Below are 14,659 nucleotides of genomic sequence, written 5' to 3'. Positions count from 1 at the left end.
TGATCTAAACCTCATCTCTGTCATTTACTAGGAAAGTGACGTCAGGCAAATAATTTTTCTACTTTGTGTCTTAGTTTTCAATTCATAAAGTTGTTGCGAAGACAAAACAGTATATTTTAAAGACCTTTGTAAACTATAAGCACGTTGTAAGACACCTTATAAAATATCATCTAATTTCTAAATCTACAGATATCTAAAAATAACTCTAGTGGAAGATATCTAAAAATAACTCTAGTGGAAGACGTTCAAACCTGTACAAAGAAACCTAAAAATATTATTGAGAATGAATAAAGAATTCATATTTGAATAGGAATTTTATGAGAATCCAAGAAAAAACAAGATTTCAAAAAGTACTAGATATAGGAAGTCAAGAACTGAAATGAAAAACAGGTACATGGTCTAATGTAAAGGAAGAAAATCATCAGTACCTTGCTGCTGTTGAAAACAGAAATTGGATCTTTTTTCACAGGCCCTGTTATAACATAACTGTTCAGTTATGACTTCCCAAAAACTTGAAATGTATTAGGTGAAAACTAAGAGTCATTTCATCCTGTGTGTATTTATAGGCAGCTTGGAAGAGGCAAAAGTGGTCTAATTTTTGTGTACAGTTAAGATTTCATTATGTGGTAAGCGTTGTTATTTGCTAACTAAGCCTAAGTAAGGCATATCAATCAACTTCTAAAACTAATATCTGAGAGGATCTCTGTAAAAACAACTTTAAAAATAATTTAGTAATCTTATAAACAAACCAATATACCTTAGCAAGTGATTTTACAATAGGATTCTCCATAATCCCCTTGAGGAAAATGAGGTCTATTTCCTCTGCTCCCGTAGATGAGGGTAGCTCCGTAAGGTTATCCAACACTTGCTGCATTGCTGCTGAGATAAAAGCAATAAAAAAAAAACAAAAACCTTAAATTCCAAGCCATTATGAAATATGATCATAAAATAATTAAAACAAAGACATTAACAATTAACTTTTGAAAAATCACATTTTAAAAACTGAATTGTTAAATAGTGTAATTTCAAATTGACTTCCCATGAATTAATAGCAGGACAGGTTTTTATATGCAATTTGGGCTTTAACAGACTACCTTATATATACTTACAACCTTACACTTACTTTATATTTTTCAAATTTAAAAACATTACTTAAGAAGAAATATAAAATTTTAATAGGCCCATTAATAAAGAGATTCAATTAGTAATCAAGAAACTTCCCACAAGCTCAGAACCAGATGGCTTCACTGGTGAATTCTATCAAACATTAAAGAATTAAAACCAATACTTCACAAACTCATCCAAAAAAAATAGAAGAGGAAGGCACACTTCCAAACTATTCTGTGAGATTCTGATACTAAATCCAGACAAAGATATCACAAGAAAATTACAGCCAATATCCTTTATAAATATAGCTGCAAAAAGAAAACACTAGCAAACTGAAGCCAGCAACACATGAAAAGGACTGTGTACACAATGACCAAGTACAATTTATCCTCAGAAAGCCAGGGTGGTTCATCAACATATGAAAATCAATCAATGTAATACACTGTACTAAGAGAACAAAAATAGATGATATCTCAATAGGCAGAGAGAGAGAATTTGACAAAATCCAATACCCTTTCATGATGAAAAACATTCAACAAACTAGGAATAGAAGGGAAATTCCTCAACTTCATGAAGGGCATCTATGAAAACTCCATAGCTAACATCACATGTAATGGTGAAAGACTAGATGCTTTCCCATAAGATCAGGAACAAGGCAACGATGTCTCATTTGCCACTTCTATTCAACACTGCATTGGAGGTTCTAGCCAGGGCAGTTAGGTAAGAAAAAGAAATAAAAGGCATCCAGATTGGAAAGAAATAAGTAACACTATCTCTTTTTGCAGATGACATAATCTTGTATATAGAAAATGCTTAGGAATATCCAAAAAAATTTATTAGAACTAATAAAAGAGTTCAGCAAGGTTGTAGAACATAAGATCAAAATACAAAAATCAATTGTATTTCTGCATGCTAGCAATGAACAATCTGAAAATGAAATTAAGAAAACTATTTCTTTTACAATGGTATCAAAAGCAATAAAATAATCAGAAACAAATGTAACAGAAGTGCAAGATTTGTACACTCAAACTATACAACATCATTGAAAGAATTAAAGAAGACAAATAGAAAGAAATCCCATATTCATGGATTGGAAGCCTTAATATTGTTAAGATAGCAGTATTCCCCAAATTTATCTACAGATTTAATGCAATCCCTATCAAAATCTCAGCTGTCCCCCCACCTTTTACTTGCAGAAATTAATAAGCTGATCCTAAAATTCATATGGGAAACGCAATGGCCCAAGAAAAGCCAAACAATCTTCAAAAAGAACACAGCTGGAAGACTTACACTTAAGTTCAAAGCTGACTAAAAAGCTACAGTAATCAAGACTGTGTGGTACCAGCATAAAGATAGACATATAACTAAATGAGAGTCTAGAAATAAATCCATAAGTTTATGGTCAATTGATTTTTGGCTAGGGTGGCAAGACAATTCAGTGGAGGTAAAGAACAGTCTTTTCAACAAATGGTACCGGGACAACTGGATACGCACACGCCAGAGAGTAAAGCTAGACCCCTACTTCATTCAGTATCACAATCGTAATTTTATCTGGATTAACTTTATTAATTTTACCTCCTTGATGTTTCCTTAGAATAAGTCTACTAATATTGCAGTTGTTTTTAATATTTTTTATTTTTATTAAAATAAAACACAAACATTGTTAAAAGTCAGATTGTACTATTAAGTAGCTTCAACAGTTCTCTGTTCCATGCTGTCTGTCTCCCTCCCAATTTACCCTACTCTCCAGAAGTAACTACTTTGAATTCGTTAACAGTGTCTTTTAATCACATATATATTTCTGGGTAATATGCTAATATTGCTACTTTTTGATTTACCCATTTTGGACATTATCTATTTATTTTTTGTTAGAATACTAGAGGGTTAAATTAAGCTTTGACTTTCCCCTATCTCCAGACTGGTAATTTTTTATAAAATCAACAGTTAATGCTTTTCATATGGGACTCTCATAAGTTTTTTCCAAATGTTCCAAAAAACTTTTCCATTTCTATCAGTAATTTTTCCAAATGCTCAAATATTTTTCTAATACTCTATCAGACCTATTCCCTGATTTCTACCCCTGAACTCACTCCCAAAGTATTTTTCTCTTGTACTTTAATCTGGACAGGTCCATCTCTAGGTCTTCTACTCAGTATGTGTAAATGAGTGACAACTTTGGAAATAAAAGAGGTGAACAGGAGAAAAATGCGCACTTAAAACAAGGAGAAGGAAAACCAGTACTGGGCTAAGACGAAGAAAGAAGACACTAGGAAATAAAGAATGTAAACAAAGGCTACTTCATAATTTTGCTTGAGGTCCAATGTACACCTTTAAGCGGGCAGGGAACAACAGAATCAAAAATCTTTAGAAGTATTTTTACCCTGTGACTATAAATGTAGTTAGCTCTACTTCTCATGATTACTTTTTTTTTCTTTCCTTTGACATTCTATATTCATCTTTATTTTTAACTCTTATAATGGAACATTTCAAACATATACAAAAGGAGACAAAATAATATAATGAACCCAATAATCATCAGCTCCAATAATTAGCAACTCATGGCCAATCTTGTTTCCTACCCCTATCTACTTTCTATCCTATGTAACTGTGAAGTAAATCCCAGACTTCAGTGTATGTCTAAAAGATCAGGATTCTTTTTAAACAATGTAACCAAAATACTGTTAGCATACCTAACAAAATAACAATAATTCCTTAATATCATCAAATATCTAGCTATTATTCAGATTTCTAATTGTACTAAAGATTTTTTTAAAATGTATCTTCTATATTGGTTCTTGAGGTGCTTAAATTTTTATACTGGTGCTTAATTAATTGGGAAGAAAAGTGAAATATACCTTTGGTTATTTTGAAGATCTTCATAAGTTGTTACTGATTCTCGATTATATGAAATTTAACTAAAAAACTAATAAGTCTGTCAACATCCCATGTCCTGGAAAGGGAATCTTGAATATTATAAAGTTGCCAAACATTCCCAAACTAATTTGTACATTTAATAGAGTTCCAGTCAAAACACAACAGACTCCCCACATAGCCATGTTTTCAGGCCAGGTCTGGCTTGGCCTTCCCTGTAAGGAAACGACAGAGGAGCTCCAGGGAACTGGGGCTGACGAGGCAGGGTGGTGGGGTAAACTGATGCAGTTCTGCACGGGTTGCGGAGGCCATGGCGTCTGGCAGTAACTAGCTGTTCAGAGTAAATGTTGTGCTGGCCAAAGTCTACAAGAACCTGGTATTTGTACTGCTACTTATTTTGGGGAAGAAGTAAACCATGTGCTTTGCAATGGAAATCGTGAAGGGGCCCTCATCTCCCCGTGGGACACATGCCCCAAAGACTTGAAAGAGACTGATATTCAACTATCTAGGCTTCAGGATATCAAGTATGAACCCCAGCTCCTGGAGGATGATGATGCAAGAATACTACAGTTGGAAACCCAGGGAAAACAGAATTGCTACTACTATCTGTACAGGATGAAAGCTCTGGAAGCCATCATGCCTCTGAGATTCCATTTCAAGCTGAAGGCCAGCATCCCCAGTCTTTAATGCACAAAAATTCCTGCGCCTACCAGCTAGGTCTTGGAAACACTAGTACTCCTTTCAAGGGTGTGCACAGGGCCCTCACTGATACCCTGCTGGATGGCTAAGAGACGGCCCACCATGGGACACGGGTCTGTGGCCAGAGAGAGCACCTGTGCTATCGGGAGGCCCCGACTGCACTGGCCATCATGGTCAAAGCACAACTTGGGAGCTCTCAACAACACCAGTCAGCAGCCAAAGACCTAACCCAGTGTCCTGAAATCTCCCCAACAACCATCGGGTGATGTACCTCCCCTCTTGTCAGAAGAGTAAACACATCAAGTACTTCCTGGAATGGAAGAGCTTTAAGGACAATTGACACACTAGGGAGTACTTGGTAATGGAGCTGAAGGACTCTGGCTGCAGTGTGCTTGCCAGGCAGCCCCAGGTCATCCGGCTCAAAAGCCCCTGACTGGACCAGCCGAAGTCCTGCTGAGTCCAGAGCTCTTAGAGCGCCTGCCTAGAGGATCACTTTCCAGCCCTTTCGTAGGGGCAGTTTCAGAACATCCACTAAGACTTTCTTTTCCCCTGGTAGCACTTTTTTCTAGAGTCGAATTCAGATGTTATTCTTAATGCCTCTGTCAAAGTTTACTTAAAAATCCTCACTTGGTCTTGATCATAGTTCACCTGCCCTGTTCCAGGCCATTTAATCCCAAAGATGAGAATTGGGGTAAGGGGACTTAGTGTCTTCTGTGTCTTCTCCTTTGTATATGGTTGAATGGGAACTATTTGGGTTTGGGCCATCTCAGGGTTGACTGGTGGGAAAGGCAGACAGGAACTGGTGGTGAGGTTAGGTGAGGTGGTAGGTGTGGGTGGAACGACTTACCCTGGTGTTCCAGTTAAACCAGGATGTTAAAACATTAACATAACTTTCCTGACGTGCAAGGATCTACCCTAACACTTTTTTTTTTAATATAATTTTCTTTCTTTCTTTCTTTTTCCCCAAAGCCCCAGTAGATAGTTGTATGTCATAGTTGCACATCCTTCTAGTTGCTGTATGTGGGACGCGGCCTCAGCATGGCTGTTGAAGCGGTGCGTCGATGCACGCCCGGGATCCGAACCCGGGCTGCCAGCAGCGGAGCGCGCGCACTTAAACACTAAGACACGGGGCCGGCCCTACCCTAACACTTTCATTCTGTACCCTGTCATGAATAAAACGAATAATGTTCTAACACCAGGCACAGTCCCATTCCCCCTCATTTATTGGGATGCTATGGGAGAGTGTGAAGGAATGGTTTCCCCTAACAACCCAATTCACTGGTCTGACTTTATAAATTAGCTATCTAATAACATGAAATTTAAAAAAAAAATACAATAGTTCTTTTTAACTAAATTATCCTTAAAGCATATGAAAAAATAAATGAGAAAATATCTGAGAAAATTACAACAAAGAGTAATATTAAACATTAAAATATTAAAACATAAACTAAATCTATAATAATTACTCAGACATGAATAACCACAAGGCAACTCTAGTGTACACAGAAGCTTAATATATGGAATAGGAAGCTCCCTGTAGTGGGAATGTTGCAAAGTTGTGTGGGAGCCAGAGAATTAGGGAAGTGTCCCAATTTACTCAGAGATTCCAGGAAGAAAGGCAAGTCCCAAAACTCAGAAGGTAAGTTTCCTGCAAGTTCCACTCCTCCTCTGTAATCACTAGAGGATGGACCCTTTAATCAGAAGCTAGATTCAGTGACATATAACTGGGATTCTTATTTGAGCAAGAGAAAAATTAATTTATTTAACCTAGACCCTTCAATTACAAATATGAACAAATCAAGAATCACCAAACACTTAGGAAAACTAGCAGCATGAATGTGACTCACCAAATTCAACAGGAGCATTAACCGCTAGCTAAAGAAAAAGAATTACTGAGGTGGGGGGAAGGGAAGGAAGAAAAGAGCAAAAAAGAGAAAGAAGAAAGATTAAATTATAACATACAGGATGATCAAACTGAAGAATTCTCCCACTAGAAAAGGGCAATGAGAGGGAAAATATGAGAAAACCGCTATGGATCATGAAAGACCAAAATTTACAAGGTAATGAGAAATTCAGAAACAGAAAGGTATTAATAAAAGGGAAAAGTAGAAATAAAAAAAAAAGAACCATAGATTTGATTAACAAGCTGGCTCTTTCAAACGACCAATAAAAATAGACAAACGCTTGGCTAGTCTGAGTAAGAAAAGAGAAGACAAACAACATTAGCAATGCAATGAGAAAATAACTGCAGGCATAAAGAAGATTAAAAAGGGAATACAATGAACAACTTTATTTTAAAATCTAGTCAAATAGATTTTCTAGGAAAATGTCAATTATTGAAGTCTAGGAGAAAGAGGTAAAAATGGAAAGAGATCGTAACAGAAGAAATTGAAAAGGTTTTCAGAGATCTACCCTTTTAAAGACATTAGGCCTGGAAAGATTTAAGAATAAATTCTATCAAAGCTTCAAGAAAGAGATAATTCATGTTTTTAAAAGAAAACATAGAAAAGATCAAAAGCTTTCCAACTTCTATTTGGATTTTAAAACAAAAAAAAATTATATACTAAACTTACTTATGAGGATATATGCAAATATCTTAACATATTAGCAAATTGAATCTAACAACGTCTTAAAAAAGAACAATTAATAGCCAAGCAGTTTATCCTAGTAATGTAAAGATGGTGCAACATTAAGAAATATATAATTTCATATATTATCACAGTATAAGGGAAAAAACCCACAATCATCTCAATGCTTCAAATACATCAAATTCTTACCAGAGTAAGAACAGAAGAAAACTAGAGTGATTTTATACCAGAATCTAAATGAAGCATCATACTTAATGGAGAATTGTCAGAAGCTTTACCATTAAAATCAGGGACAAGACAAGAATGCCCATTAAGATCATTACTTTTCAAACCTTTACTGAGAGTTTTAATCAATGTAGTAAGACATGACATTTAAAAAAAAAATGCAGATGATAACTATCTACTTAGAAAAGTCTCAAGGCATCAGTTGAAAAATTATTAAAGTTAGTTACAAGAGTTTGGCTAAGTGACTAGACATAAGAGCAATACAGGAAAATCAAAAGTTTTCCTAAATAATAGTAATAACCAACTAGAAAACATCACTGGGGGAAAAAAAGAGATCCCATTCACAATAACAACAAAATCTATAAATAAGGAATAAGCCTAAAATAAAAATGTTCAGACAGATATGAGGAAAATTATAAAATATATGAAAGGACATTTAAAATAAATAGAGACCATGTTATGGGATAGGAAGATTCAGTACTATAAAAATGTCAATTCTCTCCAAATTATTCTTTAAAGAAAAAAAATCGTCATCAAATAAAATTCAAAACCCAATCCTAATGGAAAATCTTACCATAGTAAGAATAGAAGAAAACAATCCCAACAGGATTTTTTTGGTAAAGTTATTCCAAAATTTACTTGAAAGATAAAATATGTAAAACTAGCCAATATATTTGGGAAAAAAGCATAAATGTAAAGGAGGCACCTGTGCTATCAAGTAAAAAAACACTGTAAATCAAAATGGTGCAGTACTGCCACAGTAACAGACAAATCTTGAAACAGAGGAGATAAATAGAATTTAATACATGCTAAAGGTGACATTTCAAATCAGTGGGGGAGAGGGGTTCAGTTAAATTTGGTAGGTAGATTGACTACTTGAGTTTATATTCTTTCCCCTCAGAATCTCTATCAAAACAGTAGAAAAGTATTAATAAAGGTAAAAAAACTCCCACAAGAATAAAGAGAATGGTTAAAGAGAAAAAAATTGGACAAAAAACCCAGCAAAAATATTTGCAAGTTCGAAAGTGGTAGGAACAGTAACTTAGAGCAAAGGAAGCAGTAGATTCTACTTCCTAAATATCTGTGGAATCCAACAATTTTTTCCATCCACCCCCATGAATCCTAGCCATCTTCATTTCTTGCCCAGACTACCACAATAGCCTCCTGTATCTATCTACCTACCTACCTACCTATCTATCCATCCATCCATCCATCCATCCATCCATCCATCCATCTATCGGAGGCTATAGCTCACCCATAAGGAATTAACTAAAATGTAAATTTTATGGTCTATAAGCCTTTAATACATGGCTAGATTCAATCTGCACCACCCCTTGTAGCTTTGGCCATACCAATCTTTCCCTTGTCCTGATGCTAAGTCCTCACCTCACTCACCACCACATATGTACAACCACCCTGTGTACCTAGTTCATACTCATCCTTTAGGAGCAAAATTTCCATATCCCTGGCTGCTTCAACTAGGATAAATTCTCAACATATATTTCCATAGTATTCTATACTTCATAACTCTGATAAACCTATAATTAAATATTTTGGTAAGTATTCGTTCAATGCATAATTTCCTTTTTCAACTCTAAGTCTGATGAGCACAGAAATCATATCCGTCTTGTTCAAGCCTATATTCCCAGCAACTAGCCCACAGTCTGGTACATCTTAAGTTCTCAATAACATAGTTTCAGCCACAAAAACGTAATATTTTCCTATCACCAAAATCAAGAATAGTTTTTAAATTATATATGGTTATTTATAAATAAAACGTCTGTATAATACTTGGAATTAGCAAAATGTGGTGTAGTTTACAAAGCAGTAATCTTAAAGCTATCAACTTTCCACAAATTGATTAACAAGCCATAAGGATAGAAGTGGTACCTTTCAATGCTTAGTCTACTAAAACGGCAAGTTTTTATAGGAATACTTCTTATGTATAAATATATTTCTAACTTTCAATAATATAGTTTGGTTTTAAGGTAAATTTAATAAAATGAATGGTATTTACCCACCTATATTCTGTTCCCAAAGCTTTCTAGTATGTTTACAAAAGCATTTCTACCCAGTTTTAGAACTATAAGTAGTTAAATGAACTATTCTTAATAAATTAGGACTAGAGCCTATTTTAATATTAAAAATCCTTTTGTAACCATATTTGGTGGTATAGTTCACTCCCACTCAATTCAACAAACTGAATTCCCCATTGAAAATGACAGGTAAATTAAGTTCTCATATTAAAATTATTTATGCTCTTATATTTTATAGACAAAATAACAATTATTTCACCAGAACCATGCTGCATAATTTACAGAATCCAGGAAATGAAAAGCAAAATCTCATACTATGTGCATTTGAAAAGATTTAACCATAATTTTAAAGGAGGTACCTAAAAATCATTTGGACTACTTCTAATGTATTTGCAATAGAGCAAATTCTTTTTCAAAATACATTTCCAAGAAATGATAAAGAACCTACTGAAATTTGGATCAAGTCAGGTATCTTTAATCAAATTTTGACACAACTATTTTCACACAACTAATTTGACCATGAGAGCAGAGTTCATCTAAACCATTAGTAAATAAAAGCAATTGTTTTTCTATAAAATGACAATATGCTGCCGATACCTTAACTCTCAAACTAATATCTTGAAATTCTAATTTAGTTATATTAAATCAAAGAAGAAAACTAAAACTTTGAATGTGCTCAGCATTTAATCAACATTAACTGAGGTGAGCGCTTATAGGCCAGGCAGGATGTCAGACGTTGAAGAGAAAAGAGACACACCATCTCTCCTCCTAATACTCAATCTAGTAGAGTAGATCAAAATGTGTAAATATGCATATAAAGCACGATGATAAGAACACTATGAAGGAATCCCAGAGTTGGGTGATACAACATAGTGGTTAAGAGCCTGGACTCTACCTCTTAACTAGTCCTGAAAATCTGAGTAAATGGCTTAACTTCCCCAAGTCAGTTTCTCTCATCTGTTAAGTGGGGAATGACACTAGTATCTATCTCACAGGGTTGTTGCTGCTAAACAATACATGGAAAACTCCTAGAACAATACCTCCGAGTGCATTATTAACACTGAGGGAGTACAGGAAAGGAGTAAAATGTTAACTCTTTCTTTGATGGGGGTGGTGGGATGATAAGATGATGACAAACTAGGGAGATACCAGTGGAAGGCATCCTAGTGGAAATAACCAAACTGAGTTCACCCTACCGACAATCTTGAATTTATGATCAATACTTAAAGCCTTAAAACAAAATGTGGAGCTGTATTTCCCAAAGCATTCCTAAAGAAAATTTAAGCCTGGAGTCAACAAGAGAAAAGGTCAGGCACAGTGAAGGGGCCGCCCATTAATGAACCCCACACACAAGAGCACACTTTTTGGCCTAAGGACCACAAACTTCTCTCCAGAGACAGTGGCTGTTTGTTCTGCACGGGAAGGGTTCCTAACATGGATGTTGCGGCCTAAACAAAGGAGCGCAGAGGCTGAAGTAAATCTGGTTCTTCCTAGCAGATACTACAGGAGGAGGGGGGGAGGAAAGGAGACTGTACAGGAGGGAATACACTAAAGCAGTGTTTCTCAAACAGAAACTATCGGCATTTGGGGAGTAAAAATTCCCTGTTGCACAGGATTCTTCTCCACCAAATGCCTGTAGTGTTCCACATTTCGTAACACTTCCAGGGGTGGTACCACCTTCTCCCCTTCTGTTCTTCCAACTGAAAGCCTTGCACTAATTTGTTCTATCTCCACAGTAAATTCCTTCTTCTTAATTTAGCTATTTTGATGGTTCCCAGCTTGCTCACCTGCTCTTTACCCACAAAGCCAAAGGAGAAGCCTGCCAGATGATAGGTCAACCACTTACTCAGCGCCTACTCACGCCCTCCCATTCCAGAGAGAGGGCTGGCGGGTGGGCGGACAGCCTACACAACTACAGAGGAAATCCTCGTCAGGTATAGATTCTGGATTAGTCAACCTAGTCCTTCATTTATAAATATATAAACCAACCATTATAGATCGCCAGACACAGGAAGAAAACAGCAGTGACAGTGGACAATGCTGACTGAACAAACTAAACTAGAAGGGAAACAGATGGTGCTGGGAACAGAACTTAAAAATTTTATTTTTATTAGCATTCTCAGAGATACATGAGAGGCTACTGCATTCACAAAGGAACAGGCTGCTAGGGGGGAGAAAATGGAGCAACCCAAGAATAAGGAAAAGGTCCTGACAATTAAAAATACTGTCAAATTAAAAAAAATCCAACAGCAGACTAAATGACAGAATGATAAGGTTGAAACTGCTAACCTGGAAAATCAAGTCAAGGTAAACTCCCAAATGCAGAACAAAGAGGAAAAGATGGAAAATAGGAGAAAACTTAAAACACATAAGCAAGTCCACAGTGCCTATCAGGAGTTTCATAAGACCAGATCAGAGAAAAGGAGGGCGAGGAAAAAGCTGAAGAAATAACAGAGGAAAATGTCTCTGAGTTTAAATGACATACAACACTTCAAGATCAAAGGCTTTCCAAGTGTAGACTGAATGAAAAAAGACCCAGATCTGGCCACATCTAAGCGAAACTTCAAAATGTTGAGGATGAAAAGGGGGGAATAGTAGAGATTTCCAGAAAGGAAAGGGTTATGAAAAAGGAACAATAATCACACTTCCATGCCATTTATTACTGGTAACGCTGAATACCAGAAGATAATGGAGTAAAAATGTCAAAGTTTTGATGAAAAATGAGTTAAAAAACTTTACATGTTATTTTTTTGTGTGAGGAAGATCAGCCCTGAGCTAACACCTGTTGCCAATCCTCCTCTTTTTTGCTGAGGAAGACTGGCCCTGGGCTAACATCCATGCCCATCTTCCTCTACTTTATATGTGGGACACTTGCCCCAGCGTGGCTTGACAAGCGAGGCATAGGTCTGTGCCCGGGATCCAAACCTGCAAACCCTGGGCCACCAGAAGCGGAGTGCCCGAACTTAAGCACTACGCTACTGGGCCAGCCCCTACATGTGTTATTTTTTAAAAGCCATTATACACTGACACACATATATACATACAAATACGTGTATGTGTTTGTATATACACACACGTGATTAAAAAAAGTCTAAATATATTGAAATATTTAAAAATAAACACAAAAATTGATCTCCTCCTCCAAAGAGATTTTCTAGCCTTTCAGACAAAATTTATGCCTGTATTTGAATATATCCTTTCTTAATTTACATGAACTCCAACTGCTTTGTTTATTAATAAAATATCTTAGTGATCTTCCATATTGGAGCTCATCAATATCTCTAGTACTTCACCACATGGACACATCAAAATTTATTTAGGCTGTCCTCTACTGAAGGATACACAGGCTGCTTCCATTTTTTGCAGTATAATCAGTGTTACAATCGGCATCTATCTATCTCTATCCATACACATATATATTGACGTGTGCATCATTAGTAAACACTAAGAGTAGAATTGCTGAGTCAAAGAATATGTGATTTTTCAGTTGTCTGATATTGTCAAACTGTCCTTTAAACAGGTTGTACCAACTACAGTTCCATCAAGAGGTCCTCATTTCATTATTTGTTATCATAATAATGAAGAATCTCATAAAGACATACCAATATAAATGCTGAGAACATGTGCTGCAAAAGGAGTGATTGAAATAGAGAACCTAAATTCTGAATTCTAATCTCATTTTCTCCAATATAGCATTTAAAAAAATCTAACCACACATTTCCTTATCTGTAAAATATAAATGACACTGATACAACTCATGAGGTTCTACAATTAAATGGCTAATCTACTAAAAACATATAAATGTTAAATATTCTGATTTATCTAATATTCTGCAATTCATAATCTCTTCAACCACCTTACTGTGACTATTGCTAATTATTCAAAGCGTCAATGAAAAATGAATCTCAATAACAGCAATTTAATAACAATTTTTTCCTGCCTTAAAAACAATGTTGTTTTTTAATTAAAATAGTTGTTTTTTTCCTAATTTCATCATCTTAACTGACCACTTTGCACCTTGTCATCTTCTGATGACAAGTTTAATTTGGAAAGGAAACTGAACTGCCATTTTTCATGATAGGAATAAGAATAGGAATATCAATATTCCTATTATAAACCAAGTGCTTGGCAAAAGCAGCTGGTGTCACTTTCTGGCAATCTTCTTAGAAACAATTTTTTATTACGTGCAATGCGTTTTAGAAAGCAGTACTCTCAAAAAAACAAAAAACAAAACAGACAGGTTCTGGAGAATATTTTCACTAGGTAAAGAATTCTGGATTGACGCCTCCCCACCCCCCAGCATGTTTAAAACATTGTTTCCTTACTTCTGGCCTCTACCTCTCTGAAGAGAAATTCACATTCATTGAAATAGTTCCCCATTAGTGTGTTTTTGTTTTTTGCTTTTAGTATTTTTTTTTTTGTCTTGTTTTCAGCAGTTTGATTATGACATGGTTGGGCATGGATTTCATTGGGCTTATCCCAATTTGAGGTTCACTCAACCTCTTGAGTCTATAGGTTTATATGTCTTTCACCAAATTTGGTAAATTTTCAGCCACTATTTCTTCAAATATTTCTTTCTGCACCATATTCTTTCTTCTTTCCTTCTGAGTGTTTGATGAAACAAAATGTTAGACCTTCTAGTATTATCCCATAGGTCCCTGAAGCTCTGCTCATTATTTTTTTCAATCTTTTTCCTGTTATTCAATTTGGATAAATTTCTATTGATTTATCTTCAAGTTCATGACTCTTTGTTATCTCCATTCTGCTATTGTGCTTGTCCAATGAGTTTTTTTTATTGTATTTTTCAGTTCCAAATTTTCCATTTGACTTTTCTTTTTCTATTTCTTTATTGAGACATTCTATATTCCCATTCATTTCAAGACAGCTCATCCTTACTTATTGTAGCATATTTATAATAGCTGCTCTAAATCTCTCAAATGATTCCCACACCTGTCATCTCAGTGTTGGTGTCTGTTTTGCCCACGTGAGTTGAGATTTTCTCAGCTCTTCATATGTCAAGCAATTTTGGATTGTATGCTGTATATTTTTAACATTATGAGACTCTATGTCTTACTGAAATTTTATGGAGTGTTGACATTTTTGTTTTAGCAAGCAATTGACTGAGTTGAGTTC

At 35.5% G+C, this 14,659-nt stretch overlaps 1 protein-coding gene and 1 pseudogene across 5 annotated transcripts in view; one reads left to right on the top strand and one right to left on the bottom strand.

Annotated features, from left to right (window-relative positions):
* The window catches only part of PALS2 (protein associated with LIN7 2, MAGUK p55 family member), a 105,457-nt gene that overhangs the window by 58,983 nt on the left and 31,815 nt on the right, over positions 1-14,659 (bottom strand). For 4 of the 5 annotated variants that reach the window (XM_058527294.1, XM_058527291.1, XM_058527282.1 and 1 more), the window contains exon 2: positions 758-876. In XM_058527294.1, the coding sequence (XP_058383277.1) occupies positions 758-874 (117 nt within the window). In that variant the 5' untranslated portion in view covers positions 875-876. Of the gene's footprint in view, positions 1-757; positions 880-14,659 lie in introns of all 5 variants that reach the window. The other variant, XM_058527285.1, reaches the window with a different exon arrangement.
* LOC131399870 (protein C1orf43-like) lies at positions 4,289-5,110 on the top strand (annotated as a pseudogene).

Source organism: Diceros bicornis, chromosome 3, assembly GCF_020826845.1.
Source record: "Diceros bicornis minor isolate mBicDic1 chromosome 3, mDicBic1.mat.cur, whole genome shotgun sequence".
In the NCBI taxonomy this organism is placed as follows: Eukaryota; Metazoa; Chordata; class Mammalia; order Perissodactyla; family Rhinocerotidae; genus Diceros; species Diceros bicornis.
The sequence above is the reverse complement of the archived record's forward strand: the minus strand, read 5'-3'. Positions and strand labels throughout refer to the sequence as shown.